Below are 27335 nucleotides of genomic sequence, written 5' to 3'. Positions count from 1 at the left end.
GAAAGAGACAGGCAAAGATAAGCAAACCAGGTATTTTTAGAGGATGGTTAAGTGCTGAAAGCAAATACACTGGGCGATGTGATTGCATACCTGGTGATCGAGGGAGTTGGTGGGCTACCTCTCTAGATAACTCCAAAACCAAACTCACCGCCGTTATCAAGATTTGATTTATGAAGAGCCAACATTGTGCGAGGGGCTGTGTGTGGAGGGCAGGAGGGAAATAGCCGGGCAGAGGGAGGAGCAACTGTGACCACCCTGAGGTAGGTGAGAGCTTGGTGCACTTCAGGAACCGAGGGAAGGCCCTGTGGCTGCGGCACAGGACTGGGGAAGAGTGGACGAAGCAGAATTCCTTGAGGAAGGCAAGAGCTAGGTCATGCAGGGCCTCCCTGGCCATGGTAAGGATTCCGTATTATCCTGAAGATGATGGAGGCCATTGAAGGAGTTTGACATATTCTAATTTGTTTATGTTTGTTTATAGGATGGAAGGAGGATTAGAAGCAGGTGTAGACTAGTTGGGAGACTATTTTAGGTGAAACATCTGTAATCTGCTTTCTGGTGGGGTTGGGGATACAAAGATGAATAATGCATGATGCTCCTTGCCTTCAGGAAGCAAGCATATGATTTAGCTCTTTGTTTCTTGTTTGGAGGATGTTGAGAAGCTATAACTCTTTAAAAAATTTTTTTTAAAAACCACTGGTGAAAATATATTCAACAACACATACATAAATCCAACCATTTTTATATGTGTAATTCAGTAAAGTGATTATACACAGCCTTCAAGTTGTGTAACTTGTTAAGAAGCTCCGGATTGCTAAATTGAAGGAAAAATAGAATGCTATGGGCAGCCAATCTATCTTTTAATCCCAATGAGTCGTGTTGGTATCTATTGCTTCATAACACATGACCTCAAAGCCTACTTAATTAAAAACAACCAGCACTTTACTTTTTCAAGGTCTCGGGAATCAGGAGTTGGGGCAGGGTTCAGCCGGGTGGTTCTTGTGCGCCACGTGGTCTGAGCTGCGGTCATTCACTTGATGGTTTTGCTAGGGGATGGACTGGGCTGGCAGGTCCAAGAGGGCTTCTCTCATAGGTCTAGCACCTTGGTGCTCTTCTCCAGGGCCTCTCTCTCCATATGAGGACGTTGTGCTTCCTCGGAGCATGGTAGCCTCAGGGGAGTTGACCTCTTGATGTGGTGGAAGGCTTCCAATAAGGTGTATTCTAAGAGGCACCACAGCGAGGGCTGCAGGTCTCTTACGGGCTCGCTGGGAAGGTTGTACAACACTGCTTCTGCCATGTTCTCTGGGTCACAGCAGCCTCAGGGCCAGCCCAGAATGAAGGGGAAGGAAAACTGACCCCACCTCTTGGTGGGGGCAATGGCAAATTATATGTGCCATCTTCAGTTGACAGTAGTAGCCCCTGGAAACGGACTAGTCATAACCTCCCTGGTGGTTGCCGACCGACTTTTTAATCTAGTTCTCAATCACAGTATACTGTGTCAGAACAATGTATAGGCCTTTCTCCCCACGGAAGAGCTGGAGAGTAGAAGCTTTTTGTTTTTGTTTTGAACTGTTTCCGTGCTTGCCATGACAAGGCATGCAGGGGAAGCTTGTCCAGTGAATGCACGTATCTTGTAAGAATTCTGTGGCCATAAAATCATTGTGAACATAAGATGTCCTGGTAGCTGTTAACAAAACACAGATTGCTAGACTAGACTTATGCTCAGACCCTGCAAATCCCAATCTCTAGGGCAGGAATTCTCAGTCCCGACTGTACATTAAAAATATACCAGTGCCCAGGCTGTAGCCCAGAGACTAATTCCACTGTCTGGGGTGAAGCTCAAACATCAATAATTTAAAAACTTCGCCTCAAGCAATTCTGCTGTGCGGCCAGGGCAAGCCCTTGTGTCTCAGGGGAGAACTGCGCTCCGCAGGGGTTTCAGTGGCTGGATTTTTAGAAGTAGATGGCCAGGTCTTTCTTCTGAAGTACCTATGGGTGGACACGAACCTGCAATATGCAGGTTAGTCGTAGAGCATGTTCACTACAAATGTACAAGGGAAAGTAAAACAGCATTGCTACAAAGTTGTAGAAGCCTTTATTAAGTAAACACCAACATCTGAAGCGACTGTTTATTATAGCCTTCATCTCAATCTATACACGCCTGAAGGCGGTGTTTGCAGTTCTTTCATCCTTCCCAGAGAATTCTGCGCTCCTTCACTTCTGCCAGGTCAATACAGGAGTTTTGGCACTCACCCTTGAGGACTCATGGTGTTCCTTTGAAATGTTCTCTGAGTCTGGGAGGATAAAGATTAGGGATGTAAGGTGGGTGGGGTCAAGTTTCCCAGAAAACTTCTTATAGGATGGCCCTTGCTAACCTCAAAGAATGACCAAGTGCATTGTCATGATAGGGGGAAGAAAAAAAAATTCTCTTGGCCTTTGTCTCTCCAATGCAGTTTTCATTTTTCTTGAAACTCCCCCCTAAGCAGCTCTGTGATCAAGAAAATCTTCATGAAAATCTATCAAGATGACCTACCCCACTGGCTTTCCAAAAATACAGTCACCATAGTCTTCTGAGCTGAATTCTCTGTCTTGAGTTGACCTGGCCCAGCCAAGTCCCTCGGAAGCCACTGTTGGATTGGACATTGCTCTCTGAACCCTATTGGTAAATCCAAGACTTGTCCCGTGAAATCATTTTCATTCGCTTCCATCTTGCTTAAAAGAATTATGGAAAGATCCCTCAGAGCTAGCGGATCTATCTTTGTATTCTCCCACCCACCCCCCATCTCCCTTTTAAAGCCTCTTAAGGAGAGAGAGTCTGGAGCATGTGTATTACTGACAGAACTTTTGTCTGAGCCATCCACTGATCACCAAACCAAACTCACTGCCATTAAGTCGATGCCAACTTATAGCCACCGATAAAACAAAAACACACTCACTGCCAATGAATCAATGCTGCCCCATAGCAACCCCCTGTGGGGATCTGAGGCTGTGTACTGGTATAGAAAGCCCCGTCCTTCCCCTGAGGATCTGCTGGTGGTTTTGAACTGCTGATCATGAGGGTAGCAGCCCATTGCGTACCCACTGCTCCACCACCAGCCACCCTCTAGCACAGCCCTTGGGGATTTCAGCCCCTCTTCACAGAAAGCCCTGTCCTCCGCCGAGTGTGCTCGCAGTCCAGTGCGTAACTACTAAGCTCCCAGAGCTCCTTCCCACTGATCACAGGGCCGTGTTTCAGCATGTTTTGTCGGCAATAAATGCGTGCATGCATGAACTCGTGCCCCGTAAGCAGTTCTGTGGAGAGGCAAGGTGACGTAGTGAAAAGGCCCAAGAACCTGGCCACGGGCGGCTGGATCTGTGCTCTGGTTTTGCTATCCCTAGGTGTGTAGTGGTGGGTACCTTTCGGGCCCTTAGTTGCTCTTCTGTCAAATTGGACTAAGATGCCCTTTTCACAGGGCTGCCCGGAGGAGCCACTGAAATAAGAACTGTGCTGTCAACTCTGAAGAGTGAGGTACCATCCATTGTCTTTGGTCAAATTATTCTGTCTGTTCCCCCTGCTGAGAGACCCTGCGTGAGGCCGAGGCTCTGGTCACCCCGACCAGGAACCACCACCACAGTTGTGGTGGGTGGGCTACGCAAGGGTCAGATGACCTCAGCGTGTCCCTACCTCAGTTGCCCTCCCAGCTGAGGGCATGTATGGTTTGCTTCTGGGAAAGAAAGGAAACTTTCAGAAAAGGAAATCTGTGAAGGGGTTTTTGTTTTCAGATCTTTGGCCTATTTATTCCCAGTGTCTTCTCGGGGAGGTAGCAAGAAGAAAGCCACCAGGACCACAGGCCTATAATATGGGAACGCCAGTTCTTCATTTCTGCTGCTAAAAAGGCGTCCTCCCGGGGCATAACCACAGCGCGGCCGCATCAGGCCTCCAGGACCTGGGCATAATGATGGCTTGCACTGTGGTGAAGGAGGTTCTGAATCTCTGTGGCCCACAAGCCCAATCCAGGGCTTCCTGGGTCGCTTGGCAACACCACCCAAACCTCCCCACTCGGCCCTTCAGGGCAGCAATTGGGCACACTCTGCCCAGCCTGCCGCCCCCGCTTCTGGGCTCCCAGGCCACATCAAGGCTGGACTCAGACCCGGCAGGGGCCCGCCTGGTACTGATGAGTGGGTGGTGCCAGCCGTTTAAAAAGACAATTCAGACGTTTAAAGCCTACTGGATTGAGTGCAGCCGAGAGAGCAACACTAACTCTTGCTCAAAGGTCCCTTCCGCCAAAGAGGAGTTGTCCTAAGGGTGGTGGCCTGGCCAGTATTCTTCTGAGTGAGGTGACGAAGGGAAGGGAAGGTGAGCCTGCCTTCGTCCTTTGGGTTTTCAGCGAGGCCAACCCCTCTTCCAGACACATGTCTCCATCTTGGCTTCCTGTGGTGGCAGTGGGGGGTGGGGGGGTAGGGTTCCCGTCCTTTCCCTTAGGGGTGGTGACCTGCCACTCCTTTCACAACTGCCATTTGGGGACCCCCCCATTCCTCAGTGTTTAGTCCGGGTCTGTCTTCTTGGGGAGCTGGAGGAAGAAGGAGGGAGGGAAGGGGTGCGGGGAGAATGAAATGAAAACCATCAAACCAGGTGCGCACTCGCTTCACAGCGGCACTTAGACGGCACAGGGGCAAGGGGTGTCTTAGAGTCTTCTCGCCCAGCCTCCCCATAAAGTGTGGGTACACCTACTCCTCACTTACCCACTCTCTCTTTGGGGAACATTTCATGCTTCCAAACAGAATTTTTACAAATCTACTCTCCAGTTATTTTGCGCCTTCAGACAGTACACCTGGCAGTCCTGACCTCCGAGGGTCGAGACAAGGGCACCTCGGCCTCTGACGACTCAGGGTCACGTGTCAACTTGGCTGAGCCGCGATTCGCCGTGTGGTATAGCTTGATTCGTCCGTCATGTAATGGACTTTATGATTCGACCCGATCATTCTGTATTTTTTCATCATGCTGGCTTTCGAAAAATGACCTGTCTTTGAAAGCTAAGTGTCCAGAAGGAATGAGCGTGTCCTATTGTGTTGCCTCGCAAATGAATGAGGAAAATGGCCCGCAAGTGTTGGGCTTGCAAGCTGAACCACAGAGTGTGCTGGCGATGCAGGTCGTTTTCGTGAGGGGCTGTGGCGCAGGTGCCTCTGACTCGCTGGCCGTCCCGTGTGCGCGGGCTGGAACTGCTCGAGGTCGTCTTCAAGGTGGGACCTTTCAGAGCAGATCACCAGGTCTAACTTCCCAAACTTCTCTAGGTCGGCTCGAGGCGCCCATCTTTTGGCTAGTGGTTGACCCCTTAACTGCTATTTGATGTATACAACAGATCTCTAGCGGCCTCAGGGGCAAGGTGGCCTCTCGTGAGGAAATGGAGTGTGGATCCTGGGTGTTCGCAAGCTCAGTGGCAGGCAACACACCCTTCTCAGTAGCCATTACAACCTGGCTCCTTGGACAGTTCAGTGATGGCGAACAATAACGGTGGGGTGACGAGGAGGCTCTGGTCAACATGAGGTACCTCGGACTCTGCCTCCTCGTTTGTTGATGTGGGCTGGGTCAAATCCCTCCCTCCTCTTTCCTTCTGCAAGGAGCTCTCTGAAAAATAAGATTCTAACTTTGGAATCAAAGATAGCGCAGAATTCAGGATATCTCGGAAACTGCCGTGTGCTAGGAATGATTGGATGTACAAGCATCTCAGCCTTCCTCATGCTGCGACCCTTGCATACAGTTCTGGTGTATGAAAGGTGATCCCAACCATAAAATTATTTTTGTTGCTACTTCATAACTGTAATCTTACTACTGTTTTGGATAGGACGACCCCCGTGAAAGAGTCATTTGACCCCCAATGGTCACGACCCACAGGTTGAGAACCACTGCATGAGAGGCTCATGGGAGCTCAAGCAAACCTTAGAGCCCCGTAGTTCTTCTTACACAACACACACACACACACACACACACACATTTTAAAGAATTGCCTCATCGTCAATTGTGTAGGCTGCCAAGTTTGTAGGGCAGGCTGATAGGCTGCTAAACAGGATTTAATGCAGTCTTGAGACAATTTTTTTTTCTGTAGGAAACTTGTTTTTCTCGTAAGACCTTCAATGGATTGGGCCTGATCAGGCCCACCTACAATACTGAGGGTAATTTTCTTTACTTGAAGTCAAGTAATTAATTATACAGAACTACGTCTAGTGTTTGATTGATCTAGTGTTAGCATTTGAAAATTCAGCTCCATAGTTTTTATATTTCATTAGCTGCCCTTAGAGGCCCGTTGTGTATGAATTATGAATTGACTGATCAACTTCGTCTGGACCCAGTCATGATGTAGTGAGCCGGGTTTACTGCTCCTCCTCCAGCCTGACTTTATTACTCTTTGCTGCCTATATTCTCTGCGAAGCCCTGGTGGCGTGGTGCTTGAGTTGGGCTGCTAACTGCTCTAGTTTAAAAGCCCAGCTGCTCCTCTGAGAGAAAGATGAGGCTTTCTACTCCCGTAAGAGTTAAAGTCCCAGACACCCATGGGGGCAGTTCTACCCTGTCCTAGAGGGTCACTATGAGTCGGCATTGACTTAATGGCAGTGAGTTAGAGTTTGGAGACCCAGACCTTGTATATACCATGCATGGAGTTATCGAAACTTGTTTCTTGGTAGGGGAATAGAAAGGATTCTATTCCTTTCTACTTGAGAGGGGCCAGTGATGTAAATGAAGAGAAAGAGGCCGGAAAAGATGAATTTGGTTTTTTTGCCCCAAAAAGAAGTTGGGATGAAAAGGCGTGAATGTCAAGGTCAGTGGTGTCTGGGCTCTGAGATACCGTGTGTCTCATGGAAATACCGGGGAAGTGCTGGCATTCAGGGGAAGCACAGGTCGGCTTTCCTCCCTTCAGGGAGAGGGGCTGGCACTGCCCAGAAGGCTCTCTACTTCCTGTGCCTTGGTTTCAGAGACCCCCTGGCCCTGGTGGCTGAGGAGCAGCGTGACTCCGCTGCAGGGAACTGTGTGTTCAGAGTTCACATCAGTCCAGCATCCCATAGGCACAGGCTGGGGGAGCAGCGGTCACACTCTGAATGAGCCCCCAGGGCAGTGGCGCTTTGGTGCTGTCAGAGCCCACCCAGTAGTAAGCTGGCTGTGGGTGCAGCCTCCACTCCAGGCTCCGGCTTCCAGCACACTGCAGCCTCTGTCAGCAGTCCTCAGCACCGACTGAAAAGGGAGCAGTCAGACCAGCACTGACTCCTGGGAGGTCTCTTCTGTGGGTTTCAGAGGTCTGAACTATGGGGTGGGCGGGGAGGGAAGGTGTTCCCACAGTGCCTGTGTGGGTATATGTGGGGATGGTGGTGGAGGTGGTGGCCTAGTCCAAACAGACCCCAGGGTGGTCTACCTTGTTGATTTTAGGGCAGAAGCTTGAGGTCCTTAAGGTGGGACCTGTGGTGGGGAGGGGAACAGGCTCTTTTTTGGGGGCCAGTGCCCCAGTTCATAGCAGCCTGTGATCCATTTGTCTGGGGGAGGCCGGGATGATGGAAGAAACTTCTTGCTGACTCACGGAGCCCTGCTCTTTGCTCTGCTCCCCAGTTCAGAGTTCCTCAAAGCCTTCCTCTATTGTGTTTGAGGGAATATGATTTGTTAATGCCGCCATCTCCCCAGAATTCTCCAGGTCTTTGGGTGTGCAGGGGGAGATAGCTCCAGATTTAGCTAGGAGGCTATTTTCCCCCTACCAATCTTTGTAGCTATTCCTTACTGATAAGGATGAGCACAGTGACCGTGTGCGGCATTTCAAGAGCTAGCCGTTGCTGCGGTCAGTCATGTCAAGCCAACACTAAACCCAAAGCACCACAGACACGCAGGATCTCCGTGGAGTGCGTGTGTCAGACAGCAGAGTACAGCATCCCATCCCACTCGGGGAGCGACACAGTGACTGGGAAATCATGTGATGGCTGTGGGTGCCTATAGTGCTCCGGGAGAGTGTAAGATATTGTCATTGTTGCTGAATCGTTCAAATTCTTGATCTAGTCCATCGGGTTTTCAAAAATTCTGATAATCTAAAGTGTACTCTTTGGCCTAGAGGCCAGGGAGGCCATGCCCAGGCAAGGTAAAAATGACTGACTGCATGATCTTCTATTAGACTTGCTCTCTCTAGGGAGGCCCACTTTGGACCCAGGAGCAAGACCTGTAGGTGAGAGAACCACCTAAGAATCAGAGCGGTCAGATGGCACACAAGCACTCTTGAGCACATCAGGGAGTTTACACATTCTCACTCGTATGAATAGGTTGGCGCTGAATAGACCTTTGTGAACTTGCCCAGATACATGTATGGCACAGATTTCTAGAAGTAGGGCTGTTCTATTGGAGGGAACAGGACCACATTCTAGAGATGCCACCCAATTGCCTTCCAAAATGGTGTCATCAATTTACACCCCATTGGTTGGACCCATTTCCAAAGTTTGGGGTAGTGCCAGTCTCCTTCGTTGTTGCCAATCTGATGGGTCCCATTTCCCAGGTGGTTAACTGAGCTCAGGAATGCACGTGTGCAGCAGGAGGAATAGGGAACGTCAGAGACTGTAAGAAGCACCTGTGAGTACCACAGGACTAGAGAGAAGATGACTCGGCAGACAAACAGGTCTAGAAGGTGGAGTTGATGATGACTGAGATCAAGTGCTGCAATCACTCTCTTGGTCTTTAAGGGATTGACAAGGCAGTGTTGTTTACTCACCTGTTGCTAGGGCCTAAAGTAGCTAGCACTCCCTGTCAGATCTAAGCACTGGGCTTGCCCAGGCACAAAGTCCGGAAGGAAGGAAGGAAGCAATGAGTCTTCACTATATCCACCGGGTCACCTATCTTTGTGGCATTAAAAAAAATCTAACCTGGGTGTTGCAAATGGTTAAGCTCTTGATTCCTAACCAAAGGAGTTGGAGGTTTGAACCCACACAGAGGAGCCTGGGAAACAAGGCCTCTAAGAGATTACAACCTTGAAAACCCTGTGGAGCGTGTCAACTCCACACACCTGGTTGGGGCCAGAATGGAGGAAACTAGGTTGGTGGTTTAGTTTTTTAAATACCTAAAACGGGTGGGCTAGAATCTGTCAAATTTCTAGATGTTTTGAAATTCGGAGGAAAGAGAAAATTTAGGGAAAGTGGGATTATTTCTCTAAATGCTTAAAAAAATCATTTTATTGGGGGCTCGGACAACTCATCACAGTCCATCCATTGTGTCAAGCACATTTATACATCTGTTGCCATCATCATTTTCAAAACATTTGCTTTCTACTTGAGCCCTTTGTATCAGCTCCTCATTTTCCCCTCCCTCTCCCTCCTGAACCCTTGATAATTTATAAATTATTATCTTTTCATATCTTACACTGACCGATGTTTCCTTTCACCCACTTTTCTGTTGTCTGTCCTCCAGGGAGGGGGTTATATGTAGATCATTGTGATCAGTTCCCCCTTCCTCCCCCCACCTTCCTCTTACCCTCCTGGTATCACTACTCTCAGTATTGGTCCTGAGGTGTTTATCCATCTTGGATTCCCTGTGTTTCCAGTCTAAGTGCTTTTTATAGATATAGGAGCTTCGATGGTGAAGTGGTTGCATGTTGGGCTGCTAAGAGCAAGGTCAGCAGTTCAGAACCACTAGCCTCTTTGCAGGAGACAGGTGAGGCTTTCTACTCTTGGGGAGAGTTATAGTCTCAAAACCCCACAGGAGCAGTTCTACTCTGTCCTCTAGGTTCACTGTGAGTTGGAATCAACTCAATAGCAGTGAGTTTGGTTTTATAGATATAAGGAACCGGGTGGTGTAATGGGCTGTGCATTGAGTGGCTAACCACAAGGTCAGTAGTTCGAACCCCTGGGTTGCTCTGCAGGAATAAGATAAGGATAAGTCTGCCTGCTCCCCTAGAGATTTACAATCTCAGAAACCCCAAGGGGCAGCTCTGCTTTGTCCTGTAAGGTAACTATGAGTCAGAATTGACTTGATGTCAGTGAGTGAATTTATAGATATAAAGTTTGTTATTAGCAAAGTAGAATTTTATTTTCTCATAAAAATGATCACGTATAGTGTTGCTTACAGCATAGCTAATTAAGACACTGTTAGTAGTTTCTAACTGAATTTTAAGAAAGTTGCTCATCTTAAATCTATACTGTGGTTTTGTCAGTTTTGAGAAGTGTCAAAAGATAGACATAATCATGGATATTCGGGAGAACTAATAAAATAGTTCTGTCTTGTAGACTGAGTGTCTGACCCTGGAAGGGCCAAATGGAAGGATAAAAGATACAAGACAGTGAATAAGCCTTTATTTTCAAAAATGTTGCTGGGGAAAATAGAAATGAAAGGAGAATCCTCATCTTCTCTAAATTTATTGAATGCAAATTATTATAATCTGGAACCTTAACTAATGAGATTCATTTAGGATTTATTTTATACAGTTTTATTGGTACATAATTCACATATCATACACTTCAATAGTTCAATCCTATCAAGAAGAGTGGTACAATCATCACAATCTTAGAACATTTTCTTCTTTCTTGTATTCCTTGTGATTAGCTCTCCACTTCCCCCACCCTTCTCTGCCACAGCCCTAGGAAACCCATGATTCAGTTCTCTCTTTACAGATTTACCTATTGTGTATTACATACACAGTAAAACATACAACAACAAGAACAACGAAAAACCCCGAACCTAATAATAGCAAAGTAAAGCAGAAAAATCTCAATTGAATCATTTAGAAATAATGTAACTGACCTGTTTGCCCAGTAACTTTTAGTTACTATGAAAATAGGTCCCGGCTTAAGTGGAGAGCAAATGCCTTGAGAATGATTGGGGCAGGGAATGTATGGATGTGCTTTATACAATTGATGTATGTATATGTATGGATTGTGGTAAGAGTTGTTTGAGTCCCTAATAAAATGTAAAAGAAGAAAAGAGAAAAAAATGATTAGGGCAAAGACTGTACAGATGTGCTTTATACAATTGATGTATGTATATGTATGAACTGTGAAAAGAATTGTATCAGCCCCCAAAAATTGTTAAAATAAAAAAAAAAGAAAATAGGTCCCAACCCTATGCCTGTAATTATTCTATCTATCCATACACACACACACACACACACACACACACACCCAATAATGACTAAGGAGTATGGAGTCTTTACCACAAACCAGACAGACATAGTTCTATTACATTCATTATCTCAACCAATTCTCTATACACTGCTCTGATATAAATGATATAATTACCTCCACTTGAAAATGAAATCTGAAAGTCTCTCAATAAATGAAACCATATGACCCAGAAATTCCACCCATAGATTTATACACACAGAACTAAAACTGTTGTGGAAACAAAAACTTGTATACAAATGTTTATAACAGTTCTAGTCAGAATAGCCCCAATATTGAAACAACCCAGGTGTCCATCAACAGAGGAGTTTAAAAACAACCTGGTATATGTATACAATGGAAAATCATTCAGTAATAAATAGAAATGAAGTATTGATACAGGCGTCAATTTCTTTCACTTAGCATAATCTTGAAAACATGCTAAGTGAAAGAAGCTTGATTCAAAAGACCACAGAGCCACACATAGATACCGTGTGGCACCCAGAAGAGGCAAACCCACGGAGGCAGAAAGTAGATGAGTGGTTGCCAGGGGGTAGAGGGAGGGGAAATGTTTAATGCGGCTGTGTAATGAATACAGAGTTTATTTGGGGAATGATTGAAAACATTCTGGAGTGGGGGGAACGGAGAGGATGTCAAGGAGTCCATGTAGATAAGAAATGTTTAGAAACTGATTGTGGTAACAAATGTACAATTCTGCTGGATGTGATTGAACTATGGAATGACAGCTATATGTATTACTTCCCAACTAATAGTAACAGTAATAATAAGCACATTCTGGAGCCAGCAGTGGCGAGGGTTGTAAGACATTGTAAGTGTACTCAATGCCGTTGACCTGTATATATTAAGATGGTAAACAGATCTACGTGCATATATTTATAGGTTTAGTATTAAGGCAGCAGATGGACATTGGGCCTCCATTCAAACACTTATTCAATGCAAGAACATGTTGTTCTATTAAATTGGCATTCCAGGATGCATACCTTCCTGACATGATTGCTGAAGAAAAATGTGTGCATAAGCAAATGTGGTGAAGAAAGCTGATGGTGCCTGGATATCAAAAGATATAGCATCTGGGGTCTTAAAGGCTTGAAGATAAACAAGCGGCCATCTAGCTGAGAAGCAACAAAGCCCACATGGAAGAAGCACACCAGCCTGTCTGACCATGAGCTGTCAAAGGGATTAGGCATCAAGCATCTAAGAACAAAACATCATATCATTGTAAATGTGGGTGAGTGCAGAGTGGAGACTCAAAGCCCATTGGTAGGCAACTGGACACTCCCTTACTGAAGGGTTGTGGGGAGGAGATGAGCAGTCAGGGTGCAGGGTAGCAACGATGAAACATATAACTTTCCTCTAGTTCTTAAATGCTTCCTCCCCCCCCCCACTATCATGATCCCAATTCTACCTTACAAATCTGGCTAGACCACAGGATGTACATTGGTACAGATAGCAACTGAAAACACAGAGAATCCAGGACAGGTGACTCCTTCAGGACCAGTGGTGACAGTGGCGATGCCTGGAGGGTGGAGGGAATGTAGGGTAGAAAGGGGGAACCGACTATAAGAATCTACATATAGCGTCCTCCCTGGGGGAGGGACAGCAGAGAAGAGGGCGGAGGGGAGATGTCAGACAGTATAACATACAACAAAATAATAACAATTTATGAACTATGAAGGGTTCATGAGGGAGGAGGAGTGGGGAGGGAGGGGGAAAATGAGCAGCCAATATTAAGGGCTCAAGTAGAAGGCAAATGTTTTGAGAATCATGATGGCAATAAATGTACAAATGTGCTTGACAGAATGGATGTATGGATGGATTGTGATAAGAATTGTACGAGCCCCCAATAAAATGATTTTTTAAAAAGATGGTAAATATTATGCTACGTATGGAGTTCTGGTGGCATAGAGAGTTTATGTGTTAGGCTGCTAATCAATCGCAAGGTCAGTAGTTTGAAGCCACCAGTCTTCCATGGGAGAAAGATGAGGCTTTCTGCTCCTGTAAAGATTTACAGCCGTGGAAATCCACAAGGTCAGCTCCACTCTGTTCTGTAGGGTCGCTACGAGTTGGAGCTGACTTGACCGCAGTGAATGATGTCATGTGTAGTTTGTTAGAAAAGTCATGTAGGGCTCAGAGATGGGTGATAGGTGGTGGGGCTCCTTGGCTCATGCTTTTAATGACAACACTGTATGGATTCCTCCAGCCAGCAGGTCCAAAAAACCCCAAACCCACTACCATGTTGTAATTCTGACTCTTCTTGATCCTGTGGCGTAAAGAAGCACTGCCCCTGGGCTGCCAAGCCCGTCAGCCTTACAGAGGCCGACTCATTTTACTCTGACTCGTGTTTTCAAGATTCATCCACAATGGAGCAGGCTGGAGGACTTCATTTCTCTTTGTGGCTGAATAGTATTCCATTTTGACCTGAGACTCCCTACTGGGGTCGTAAATAAGACTAAGGTATGGCCACTCCCCAGATCTGTCTCTTGCCAAAGATTATGCTCTTGACTTCTGATAATTGTGGCACTCCAGTTCACTGTCATGGAGTCAATGCCAACACACAGCGACCCTATTGGGCAGGACAGAACTGCCTCTGTGGGTTTCCAAGACTGTACTTCTTTATGGTAGTTGAAAGCTTGCCTTTTCTCCCACAGAGCAGCTGTTGGCTTCATACTGCTGACCTTGGGGTTAGCAGCCCAACACCTGCCCCACTTCGCCATCAGCGCTCCCACCATGCCACTACTTGACTCTGTACCAAGTTAGAGCAGCATTGTTGTTGAAGCAAGCTGAGAGGATGCCATGGCCAGAGTGGGAGGAGGCAGTGAGCGGAAGGCAGTGAGATGAAAGCTAGGGATGAAGGGATTTTAAATAAGGGGTCAGTTGGGAGATCAAGCGAACTGGGGACTTGGCTCCTTCTTGACTTGACTTTTATTTCATGGGATCTTTCTCATCTTTCTCAGGAGTGAGATTTTTGTGGAGATGTGCTTTGAAATACTAATGAATGAAAGGCTGCTCTACATTATCAGTAGGACTCTCGCCTCACTCCTCAAACAGAGCCTCCTGGGCACAGCAGGGTGACAAGATGTGTTACTGAATACAAAGCCTCCTTGAAGACCTTTGGCTTCACAGGGGAGGGGAGTATTACCATGATGGAACATTAGCCTTAGCATTGGACACAGGTCTGATAGGTGTGGCTCTATTACCATTTTTAACTAAAACAGTAACACGTGCTTAAAACGTTTAATATACAGAAATGAATTTCCCATAAAACTAACAAAGCCTTAGTTCCGAGGCCTCTCACGCTCCTTCCAAAGCCCTGTCTCTACTTTTGTGATACAGGATATTTTTGTAACTCATATTTTATACGTGTGTGTGCATGACTATATGTGTGTGTGTGTCTGCTGTACACCGACACACTTACCTTTTTGTTTTTCTTCAAATAGCACTTCCCACATATTTAAGCATCTGGATTCATAAGCCTGGATTCACTCCTGCATAAAACCCCAAACCTATTGCTACCTAGTGGATTCTAGCTCATTCTAACCGGCGAGGAGAGAGGAGAAGTGCCCCCTAGTGCCCAAGGCTGTCTGTCATCTTTTATGGAGGCAGCTCTGGTCACTCAGAGGTTAAAATGCTCAGTTGCTAACCGAAAGGTTGAGATGTCAACCTCTCAGCCCCTCCGGGAGAAAGCTGTGGCAGCTGCAGCGCTGCTCTGTCCTCTAGCGTCATTATGATTCGGAACTCCTTCCGAGGCAAGGGCTGTAGGTTTGGGGTTGGCTCTGTTCCAGATTCAAGCCCCTTAAACAGACAAGCAAACATGTTTTGTCACTGAACTAATTCTGAATCATAGCACTTGGGCAGAGTAGAGCTACTTCTCCCTCTCCTCCAGAGTAGCTGTGAGTTCAAACCATTGACCTTTCAGCTGACAGAGGGAGAACTTAACCCCTGCGCCAGCTAGCCTCCTTCCTCCTTCCGCATGGAGGCAAAAACCCAGCAAAATGTTACCTGGCAGAGATGTAACCATGTGTAGTTCTCCAATTTTTCATTCCCTTATGCTTATCATTATTTCCAAATGTGGGTTGTACCTATGACTGTATTGTATTTCTCTGTCACACCCTCTTTTATTTGACCACACAACACTTTATTGAGTGATTTAACTTGTTCAACCAGAAATAAACCAAAACAGAAAGGAGAAAGACCTTCCGGAGAGCACAGTGCCGTTGGACAGGGAAGTGCATGTAGGTAGGCTGACTGATTTTGTATGTGTTGGCTCAGGACCCTGTCCATCTGCCTGGTTTCCCCTAGCTCAACTCTCATTACTTGACATCTGTCTCCTCTCCTACATGGTAAACACTTTTGATGATAGGGATCATGACCCAATACCAAATATTTCCATCAATATTTGTTGACTAAATGCTTGAGTGGTTGAATGTTGAGAAATGAGCACCAAGGAATGGCAGGGAAAAGATTCATGGGTGTGAAAATTACTAGAAGATGGGACAGGAGCTGAGGGTGCCAGAGAGTTGAGGGCAAGATGTGTGATAGCAAGCATGCTGAGAATGAACTTGGAGAACCAGGAAAGGATGGCCTTCTAATTCACGCCTGGTACAAATGGAAATTTGTAGTGTTTTAGAAAGAACACTGATAAGTAACAAAAAGTCTTGGGTTTGAATCTTGATAAAGTCAGGGGGTTGGTTTCCTCATCCCTAAGTGGGACTAGCATTCCTATCTCCTGGAATTACTGTGGGGTCTCAGGAGTCAGTGGAGGTGAAAGTCCCCAGCATAGTGCCTGGCACACAATAGATGCCCAATTAATATTATTTTATTCTGAATCAGGAACCAGAGACCTATGCTTGGACTGGAACTGAGACTGCTCACCTCAGCTAGACAAAGTGTGCATGATTTGGCCTTTGACATCAATGACCTCATGGGAAAACCATCTTACTGTAACAGTTGCGTGAGAGACGGTGGCAGATGTAGGAAAGGGGTATAAGAAGTAGAATTGCCATTTCTAAGTTCTAGTCTGCCCATTTGTGTGGTAGCAATAGAAGGGACCAGAAGTGACTCTTGGAAGCCTTCTCTCTCTCTCTCTCTCTCTCTCTCTCTCTCTCTCTCTCTCTCATTTGGGGAGACTATAGAGAGTACTTTGTTACAATTATAGAATTTGGGGTTAACCAAAACTAAACTCACTGCCATTGAGTCAATGCTGACTCATAACGACTCTATAGGACAGAGTAGAACTGCCCCTGTGAGTTTCCCAGTCTGTAACTCTTTACGGGGCTAGACAGCCTCAGGGATAATCGAAATGCTTGGGCACCAGTGACTACATTGATCTTTCTATGAGCACCTGCCTTGGAAACCAGTTATTTCCATGGTCAAGGCTGGAGACTCACGTGTTTTTCCCTGACATTCGTCTCTCTCAGGTGAAGAGAGGATCCAATCCTCTAGAACAATGGCCGGTGCTCATGATTTGGAGATGGAGAGCATGAATCTAAATATCGAGAGGGACCCGAAAGAAGAACTGGAGGAAGAAAATAAAATGAGAGAGGAAGAGGAGGAGGGCGGTAAGGCTCGCTCCAAAGATAAAAAGGTCCACAGGATTGTCTCAAAATGGATGCTTCCTGAACAGGTCCGAAGATCATACTTGGATAGAGCCAACTGCTGTCCGCCCCCTGTGTTCATCATCTCCATCAGCCTTGCCGAGGTAATGCATTGGGCGGTGGGCACTAGCTTAAATGCCTGTGCAAGTACAAACACAGCCTGAAGTTAGACTTAGATCTAGGGAAGACCCTGGAAAGCTTCGAGGAGAGAACATGTGGTGTCTTGGTACCGCAGACACAGGACCTTATGGCCCGGTTTTCTTAGGCTCCCCATTGCTTGCAACCAAGAGTTGGGTTTCATTTTTCTTTCTTTAACAACTTTTAAGCATTTTATTTGGAGCATTTACAGTTATCATAACATCCCATAGTTCAGTCACAGCATGCAGTATTGTCCAACTCAAGGAGATCAAGAAGAAAGAAAATGTTTTGAAACTGAGTTTCCATTTTTGAATACACCCTTTGCCCAGCAATGACTTTAGTTTCAGTGGTTTTGTTTCATTTCAACAGATGGGAGGCTTAGAAATCAGCTAATCTTGGGCTTGCAAATTTGCTTGGTCTCATGAGCCAATGTTTATTGGTTGGTAAAGCCTGTTTGGAGCCATAGGTTTAGAAGGAGATAGTTGGACACACTGGCTGCAACCATGGACTGAACCACAGCAGTGGTTGTAAGGATGGAGCTGGACTGGGCAGTGCTCTCTTCTGGGAACACAGGGTGGCTTGACGTCAGTGGCACCTAACAACACCCACCTCTGGACGTCACTAGGAAACAAAGATCTAACCTCTTCTTTGAGCAAGTGTGTTTTCAGACTCTGACCTCATTAACCTCCCTTTGTGTCCCAGAGAGAGCCAAAGGCCCCGAGCAGTGGAATGACTTGCTCTGGGCCACCTAGTGAGTGACTGGGCTTCTCTGGAGCCTCATCACACCTACCTTTTTCTCTCTCACCATGATGTCTCATAAAGGAATAGGCAGAGCGTGGCTGCCCTTGGAGTACGACTTGCGGGGCTTTAAACCAAACCCGCTGCCCAGTCCCTGAAAAGGACATCGAGCTGGGTAAAGTGGAAGGCCTGGTAAAAAGAGGAAGACCTTCACTGAGATGGATTGACGCCGTAGCTGCAGCAAAGGGCGCAGACCTAACAGCAGTGAGGACGGTGCAGGGCCAGCTGGCATTCGGTTTTGTTGTGCATGGAGTTGCTATGACCTGGAAGCAAGTCCATGGCACCTCACGAGCACAATGACGACATGCTGTGAGCGGGTTCTGACTCATGGCGGCCTCCTGTGTGCCACAGTAGAGCAGCTCTGTAGGGTTTTCTTGTCCACAATATTTACAGAAGCAGAGCACCAAGTCTTTAGGAATAGATATGGAACCGATCACAATGATCGACATATAAAGCCCTCCCTGGGGGATGGACAACAGAAAAGTGGGGTGAAGGGAGACATCGGTCAGGGTAAGACATGAAAAAATAATAATTTATATATTATCAAGGATTCAGGAGGGAGGGAGGGGAAAATGAGCTGATACCAAGGGCTCAAGTAGAAAGAAAATGTTTTGAAAAGGATGATGGCAACAAATGTACTAATGTGCTTGACACAATGGATACATGTATGTATTGTGATGAGATATATGAGCCCCCAATAAGATGATTAAAAAAATATAGATCATATGGATAACATCTCACCTCCTCTGACTTGACCAGAGCAGAGGAGATTCACCACCATAAGCATCAGCTGCCCAAGGCCAGTCACCCGAGGCTGAGATCAGACCAGTCTGACAGCAAAGGTCTTCCCACAGAACGCCCTATTTTTCGGCTGCGTTCAATAAATCATTGTGGCAGCCACGCAGAACTCACAGACCATGCTCATGATTATGGAGCTTATGAGATAAATGAACAGGTCACAATTGAGGGGAGAAATGCTTCGAATAGAGTCGTTCCATCAGGACAGCCTCTTCTCTGCTGTGGCCTCAGGCAGGCCTCTCCGTGGCTCTCCTCCATAGTTCCCTCACATCAAGCATATTGTACTGGCCCTGGCTTCTGCCCCCTCCATCAATGGTATAAAGCTCTTCTAGGGCTGCCAACAAACGCCCCAAGAGCGTGCCGCTTCACCATAAGCCCTGCCTGAAGACCCTCAGTACTAGCTGTAGGGGCCATCAAATTTAGCTTCCTAACTGAGTGCTGGGGGCACCCCATTCTACACGCCGCCTCCTGCCTTCAGGTGCTCAGCGTGCTCTGTGGGTCTTATGCTCCTGCTGCTGCCGCCCCTCTGTCACGTCTCTGAGGTCACAGTTGTGACCTGGACCAAGGAGGTTCAGTGCACAAGGATATTGGGATCCAAAGGACTTGCTCCGTTCCCATTCCATTTCTCTTTTCTGCCAGTAGTGAAATCTCCTGCTGCCACCCCCTCTGCCCCGATCCTTATCCCCACCCCATCCCTCTTCTGAACTAGATGGCATTCACCATTAACCCTGCTACTGATCACTCACAGCTGAAGTATAGTACTATGAGCTCCCCCCACCTTCTCTTACCCAGACCCATCAGGAAAAAGTTTGGTGGGAGTTACAAAGATTATGGCTAGAAGAGTGAGATAGTTAAGATTTATTGTGCCAACCTGGCAGATAAACACATGTGGGATTAATTGAAGGGTGGAGAGATAAATGGCTCAGTGAGACTCACCTTTCTAGTTCTCGGGTCTCTTGCTTTCTGATGGTCAGATGAGAGTGTAGCTGTCTAAGCCAGTTCCCTGCTTCAGCTGTAAAGGCTCACTTCCTGCAAGACATCCCCGAGGAGAAGCCACATGGACCTACCCTGATGCAGCCCTGGGTGCTGGAGATGCTTACATGCTCATTGACTTGGCTTTCCGCCTGCAGTCGGCATCACTGCGTGTGTTTTGTGAGATAGAGGAGGACTTTGTGGATTGGTTTCAGACATACGGATTAATGTTGGATTTATGGGCTTGGACAGCACTGGGTTGGGATGCTTTCTTAATGTCCACTTACCCGTTATATAAAACTCTCTTATACATACGAGTTTCTGTGGGTTTGTGTCTCCAGTCTGCCCAGACTAACACAGAGAGTCATATTATTTAAATTCACAGCACGGCTTCTTTTCCCTGTGGTGATTCTGAGTGGGTTTCAACTGCCTGCCCTTTGGCCCGGTGCTGAGTGCAAACTCTGTGCCACCCAGCAACCTTTCAGGACAGCACCCAAATCACCGAACCCACAGCCACTGCCTTGATTCTGACCCATAGTGACTCTAGGGCAGAGTGGAACTGACCCTTGGGGTTCTAAGGCTGTGGATCTTCGTGGGAGCAGGAAGCTTCATCGTTCTCTCATGGACTGGCTGGTGGGTTCAAATGGCCGACCTTCGGGTGGCTGCACAGTGTGAGGAAGACCCCTATGTGATCTTTCTAATTCCTCCCGATGCCCCCACCTCCCCACCAGGGAGCTAGCCTCGGGCGGCTCAGATGAAGATAAGCATACTCAGTTAAGCATCTGCTTTGGATCTGTATCTGGATTCCTTGTACCTGTTATCCTTCCAGAATTTGCTCTCCTTGCTACCTGCCCTGTCTGCGCAGCTTATTTTTTCACACCAGTCATGGCAGGCTGTGCACGGACCAGCCCCGCCCAAGGCCAGTCACTGAGGGGAGACAGTGTTGAAGAGGAACAGGTTATGCGCACCCTGCACAGGACTGACCAGCCCAGACCTGAGGACCACAGAGGAAGCAGTCTTCCTGGGAGGGTTATAAGCAGGTGCTCACAATATTTTTTTTTTGCTTTGAATAATGTATTATTTACAGGAAAGCTGCAAAATGAGTGTAGAGAGTTTCTATATACCCTTCACTCAATTTCTCCAGCTGGCAATATCGTGTGTCCCTGTTACGTTTGCAGTGGCCAGTCCGGGCTTGCCTGATCCTTTTCTCTGGATGAGATTGAGGTAGGCGCTTGGGGAAAGAGCTCACAGAGGTGCTCAAGTCCCATCATGCTGGGGGACATGACTCCCACATGACACCCCTGCTGACGATAACCTTTTGCATTGGGTTAATGCGATGTAGCATCCGCCAAGTTTCTCCTCTGTGCTGTAACCATCTGTCCCTTTCCGCACTCTGTTCGTTTGAAGTGAGAATTGACTTCATTTTACACCGATCTGTCAAGGAAAGAGCCCGTGTTGGGGGCGGGAAGCTGAGGGCAGTGGATACTTGAGGGGTGCCAGGGCAGACAGAGAACACAGTGCTGAGAGCAGGGTGTCGAAGAGTGGGGGAAAGGATTCAGAACAGAGAGTCCCCTTTACACTTTGGCTCCTAAGTGTGGGCGGGAGTTAGGATAGGAGCGCAGTGAGGGATGCTGGGAAAAATCTCTGTCATCTTCCAGGCACATGAAATGGAGTGACCCACTTGAGAGTTACCGTCCAGCGCCTGGAGAAAGAGAGGTCTCCAGGTAGCACACAGGGTTTGCACTTGTCTACTGACCAAAAGGTTGCTAGTCTGACCACCCAGGGGCATCATGGAAGAAAGGCCTGCAGATCTGCTTCTGTATAGACGACAGCCAAGAAAACCCAGCAGGCTCAGTTCCACTCTCTGATACACAGGGTCTGTCCCACTCTGACACTAAGGCCCTCCCCACCCCACCCCCACCTCCGCCCCAGGTGAAGGGGGGTTAACGCTTCTGTCTGCCCCTCCCACCAGCTGGCAGTGTTTATTTACTATGCCGTGTGGAAGCCTCAGAAGCAGTGGATCACCTTGGACTCCGGCATCCTGGAGAGCCCCTTTATCTACTCTCCTGACAAGAGGGAAGAAGCGTGGAGGTTTATCTCGTACATGCTGGTGCACGCTGGGTAAGGAGTGATGCCAGAAGGAACTACGTTGTTAGAACCCCTGCCGTTTGCTCAGTGCTTTGTTGTGGACCAGCTTGGTCATGCCCAATGGCTGCAGGCAGAATATGGATTTCAACTGGGCCTTGATGGCTGTATAAGATTGGGAAGAATAAAAATGAATATTTCTACTCGAGGGACATGAGAGGATTCTCAATGTGCCACCTCCAGTCTGTCTGCTGAGCAGCACCAGGATAGTCAGGTTTGCAAGGCAGGGGTGACTCTGTTTGAATGTGGTTGTTAGGTGCTGCCGAGTTGGTTCTTGGTTCGACTCACAGTGCCCCTGTGTACTGTTTGAATGTGTCACTGTCATCGAGCCTAGAGAACAGGTTAGACCTGCCCCTGTGACTTTCTGAGACTGTAACTCTTTTTTAATTATTTTGAAGACTGTAGTCCCATCTTTCTCTCAAGGAGCGGCTGGTGGTTTCAAACTGTGGACCTTGCAGTTTAAGTTTACAGTCCAAAGTGTAACCAACCACTATGCCACCAGAGCGCCCACTGAATAGTGCTCCCCTAAAAACATATGTTGGAAATTCGAACTGCTATGCCTGTGGCCGTTCCCCCTACTTGGGAGGGAGGTGTTTTTGTTATGTTAATGAGGCAGGATTCGGTATGGTCTATTTTAAAGTCACCCTCTATTGAGATATATAAGAGATGAAGCAAGTAAGAGGAAAGCTGAGACAGGAAGAGCCTGTCAGCTAACAGGAAAACTGTCCAGGAGCAGAAGCCCAGAAGAGATAGGACCTTCCTCCAGGCTGACAGAGAAAGCCTTCTGAGCCAACACCCTTCTTTGTACCCCATGAGAAATGCTTTCGTTTGTTTAATACACCGATTGGGGACTGTCTATGGTAGTCACCTTGTCCTCCAGCAATACTCAGAGAATAGTATGGTTTTCTTTGACCTTGTTCAAATTCAGGCACAGGTGTTTCAAATTGTCTTTATGTTCAAGGTCTCAAAAAGCCTAGTGTAACTGTCCTTGCTCAACTATTATGTGCTCAACCCTGCAGAGGTTTTTGAAGATGGCTTGTATACTGAGCGGTGTGGCTAGGTGCCCGCTTGACAGTAAAAGGAAGTAATCACTTTGGAAGGATTACACCCCCCCCCCCCACACACACACAAAGCTTCAATGATGTACTGAATATTTGTTGAGTAAATTATAATGCAAACTCACAAATCCTAAAACTGATACCAAAATCTGCCGAGTGGACTTGGGGGGACATGTGATGTTTAGTGGGATGTTGAGGTTTTTTTTGGTTTAATTGGAGCTCTCTTTAAAAAAGAAAATGTTGTAACATGGCTACTCAATTAAGGGTTACTCTAATGTGGGAATTTTCTCAATTTTTGTTCTGAGATTCTACTGATACGCTTCTGGCATTTGACAAGAAATAACGTGAATTTCATTTTCAGATGCAATTTTACCCATTTACCAGCTGTAACGAAACCCACCTGCGCTCGAATACCTTCCACGCTAAATTCCAGTGTGCTGCAGGTGCCGACTGGAGCTCGTGTTACTATGTCAACGATTTTTTGTGGAGAGGTGGGAGGAAGGTTTCTCGTGCCACCTCTGTTTATGAAAGAAACGCTTGAAATTGTTAGATAAGCTGTTTTAAAACTTATTAAATTGGATCTCAATATGGGTGGATTAAGATTTTCTCTGCAGCATGCTACCAAAATGAGATCAGCTGCTGCCGCTGACATCAGATGGCAAACGCCACCTAAATCTCACTTCAAAAGCAGTGCACTGCCAGCAAGCTGATTCTCCTTCCTGATGCCGGCCCTGCAGGACGGAGCAGAGCTGCTCAATGGGGTTTCTGGGGCCATAAGTCTTTTCAAGAGGTCACTGCGCCATCTTTCTTCAGCAGAGGGGCTAGGGACTTGAACCTCCCACCTTGGGATTATCAGCCTAAGGCTTAACCCACTGTACCACCAGGGCTCCTTTTGTTCCTTAAGCCGCCTCATTGATCTGTGTGACATTATAAGCAGCTGTCATGAGAAGAACTTCTAAAATAAATTTAGACTTCTAAAATGCTCTCTTCTCGATTGTGTACATGGAGGCCCCATGCGAGATTGTATGTGAAATGAAGAGTCTCCTGAGGGTCGGCTTGGTTTAATCAACATGTTTGACAACTGTGTTTGCCTCTGCAGAGTCCAGCACATCGTGGGGAATCTGATTATGCAGCTCATTTTGGGCATTCCCTTGGAAATGGTCCACAAAGGCCATCGAGTGGGGCTGGTGTACCTGGCAGGAGTGATTGCAGGTCAGTGCTCTGAGGGTAACACCGAGCGAAAGCTCTGGGCTAGAGAGGATAAAAGCTAATGTGTGGGTGGAGTGCCAGAATGCTCCTTGGAGGCAAGGCTGGTGAGACTTTGTCTCAGGTGTTTTGGATATGACAAGGAGACCAACCAGTCCCTGGAGAAGGACATCTTGTTCGGCAGAGGGGCAGCACAAAAAGAGGAGACCCTCAAATAGAGGGATCAATACAGTGGCTGCAACAATGGGCTCAAGCAAGAACAATGGTGAGATGGAGCAGGGCCGGGCATGTTTTGCTCTGTCATTCCTGGAGTGACTATGAGTTGAAACTGACTCAATGACACACGGCAACAACAATCTGTTCTCCATGTCTACACTTTTGTCATCTAAAGAACGTTACATAAATGGAATAGAAAAGGATGTAGCCTTCTGGGACTGGCTTTCTTCAGTCAGCATAATTCTCTGGAGATTGAGGTTAGGTTGTTGCATGTCTCAGTCATTCATTCTCTTTAATTGCTGAATAACATTCTATCATCTGAATGTTCCACAGTATGTTTAATCATTTACACATTGAAGAATATCTGAATTGTCTCCAGTTTTTTGCTGTTAGGACTAAAGCTGCTATAAAAATTATATATGGAAGTAGCCATCTAAGTGAGACATCAACTAAGTCCACATAGAAGAAACACACCAACCTGTGTGATCCAAGGATTATAAGTAATGAAACTCAAATCTGAAGGAGGGAACAGTAGCATCACTTAAACTGTGAACAACACTTTTGCTGAAGGCTATGGAGGACAGTGGAAGCCCAACATCCGTTTGCAGGGTCTCCATGTAGATGAAGCCTCCCCTCTGACCACTGCCCAGGGATGTGCATAGACTTGCTATCAGAGAACATTGTAAGGTCAAGCATTTGACCTCACTTTTGACACATTTCAGTTGTTGTAGGTTTTAATATTTTAGGCTTTCTTTGTGATTGAGGTTTTTCTCTGCTTTGTCTTTTGCACGACTTTCTGTATATGAAAGCCAGGCTATAGAAATCTGCAGAGACAGTAACTGGATTAATAATTACTTAGGGGAGTGACAGGGGATGTTGGCTGGAATGGGGAGCTAACAAGAGTGCGTACGAGAAAGAAGAAAATTGATGGTGGTGATGATTGTACATATTAAAAAAGCATAGGTTTTTTGTGAACATAAGCTTTCATTTTATTTCTTTGAGATAAATGCTAAATCATGTAGTGGTTGCCTACTTATTTGTTGCCTACCCAATTGTTTCCATTTTATATTCCACCAGTAATACCTGAGTGCCCTGGTTTCTCTGCCTTCTCCCTTCTCACCAGCCTTTGGTGGTGGTGGTATTTTTAATTTTAGCTCTTCTGATAAGGATGTTGTGGTCTTAATCTTACTGTGGTTTAATTTGCATTTCCCTAATGGCTGATGATGCAGAACATCTTCTTTTCTGTGCTTCTTTGCCATCTGTAGTCTCTTCTGTGAAGTGCCTGCTCATGACTGTTGTCCATTTTCAAATTGAATCGTTGTTTAGTAGTTGAATTTGAAGCATTCTTTATATATTCTGCATACTAGTCCTCTATTGGCAAGGTGGCTTGAAAATATTTTCTGCCTGCCTTTAGCTTTCTCTCTCCACCCTCTTAACAGGACCGGCCACAAAGCACGTGTTCCTAACTTTGAGGAAGCCCAGGTTCCGTGTTTCCTTCTCTGGTGCGTGCTTTGGGGTCCTGCCTAAGAAGTCTTCATGGAGCCCCAGAGTCTGAAGAGTCCCTCCTATGTTGACTTCTAAAAGTGCTCTAATTTGGCAGTCCACATTTAAACTGATGATCCATTTTGAGTTTAAAAAAAACACCGTGTTATTTTATATATTAAGTGGGAGGTTAGGGACTTTTTTGCCTTTTCTTTTTGCCAAACCTATTCAATGACTTCAGCACTGCTTCTTGAAATGACTCTACTCCCTCTATGGTCTTCACCAAAACCAGCTGGTTGTAGCTCTGTGGGGCTGTGTCTGGGCTCTCCTTTCAGTTCCCCTGAACTGTCTCTGTCCCCACGCAGGCTTCATGGCCGTAGCTCTCTAGTGAGTGCTGAGATTGAGTAGAGCCTACCGTCCCACTTTATTCCGTGCGTTCAGATTGTGTTTAGCAGTTCTAGTTCCTTTGCCTTTTAAGATAAGTTCTAGAATAATCCTGCCAATAGTTGCAAGAGCTCTTGGGGGAAATCGCATTGAACTTGTAAATCAGTTTGCGGACGGCTGGCCTCATCATTCTGTTGCGTGTCCCACTGACGGGAACACTGCAGGTCTCGCGCTTTATTCACAGCTTTGCTTTCTTTACTGAGCACCTGGCAGCGTCCAGAATGTTAAGTCCTGTACATTTAAATATTAGGTTTACACCTTTTTTCAGTTGTTACAAGTAATACTGTTTGTAATTTCACTGTCCATGTATTCACTGCTAGTGTGTTGAGATGCAGTGGGTTCTACAGATCGATCGTCTACTCGGAGACCTTGCTGACCTCACATATTAGGTCTCGGAGATGAAGTGGTCTTGTCTGTGTCATCTGCACAATGTGAGGTCGCCCATGCACAGGGACGGTTCCACTTTTTCCCTGTTCATGGACAGAACTGGTTTTCCTTTTCTTGCTAGCTTGTGGTGCAGCTGACTTCCTGCATGATGTGGAGTAAGTGCGGACAGCGGACATCCTTGTTTTGCTCCTGGTCTTGGAAAAACATTTAATCTTTCACCATAAAGCTGACCATTAGTAGGAGGCTTTAAAAAATAAGAAAGAAAAAGATGTTCTTTATCCGTCCACTTAGTCATAACCTACACAATAAGTCAGCAAGCACAGTTAACATGTAACACACGGGTTGACACAGATCTTGCTTTGGTTTTTATGTATCCTACTTGTATGCCGACTCCCTGGGCCAGGTGTGAGGTGTGCAACATGCAAGAACTGCAGGCCCTTTCTAGCTTGCTTTCTCTCACGCGGTGGCTCTACTGCAGCCTATGTGTGCCTGCTTCAGGAAATCTTCTGCACCTCCCAGAGGTTTGTTGATTAGTTCGTGGCAACTTTCTTAGAAGAGTTATAATTTACACTCTTGTGTAAATTACCCCCCCCAAAACCTGTTGCTGTAGGGCAGAGAATTGGCCCAGGGGGGTTCCCAGGCTGTGATCTGTAAGGAAGCAGACAGCCTCATCTTTCTCTTGCGGAGCTGCTGTTTGGTTTTGAACCACCGGCCTTTCAGGGAACACCGAGCACTTTAATGGGTGTGCTACTAGGGCTTTAGGTGACTTAGGTATGTGTTTTTTTTCTTTTATAAACAAATGGGTATCTAATTTTCTGATCTCTGTGATAACAAAAGGCTCTCAGTAGTATGTTCCTAACAGATATTGCTGAAGAAAATAAACAAACTCCATCCCTTCAATGACACGGTGGCTTTGTTCTCTCAAGGACTGAGTGTATCAGCTTTCCCCAAATGCTCTGGCATGAGGAGGGCATCTTGCCTTGGTAATGGAAAT

General features: G+C 46.5%; 1 protein-coding gene across 1 annotated transcript in view; it reads left to right on the top strand.

The window, feature by feature from the left end:
* Nucleotides 1–27335, top strand: part of RHBDL2 (rhomboid like 2) — a 69412-nt gene that overhangs the window by 6913 nt on the left and 35164 nt on the right. Inside the window, exons 2-4 of the mRNA XM_075554195.1 lie at nt 16521–16801; nt 21376–21524; nt 23706–23818. Of these exons, the coding sequence (XP_075410310.1) occupies nt 16550–16801; nt 21376–21524; nt 23706–23818 (514 nt within the window). The 5' untranslated portion in view covers nt 16521–16549. The remainder of the gene's footprint in view (nt 1–16520; nt 16802–21375; nt 21525–23705; nt 23819–27335) is intronic.

Source organism: Tenrec ecaudatus, chromosome 1 (genome assembly GCF_050624435.1).
Source record: "Tenrec ecaudatus isolate mTenEca1 chromosome 1, mTenEca1.hap1, whole genome shotgun sequence".
Lineage (NCBI taxonomy): Eukaryota > Metazoa > Chordata > Mammalia > Afrosoricida > Tenrecidae > Tenrec > Tenrec ecaudatus.
The sequence above is the reverse complement of the archived record's forward strand: the minus strand, read 5'-3'. Positions and strand labels throughout refer to the sequence as shown.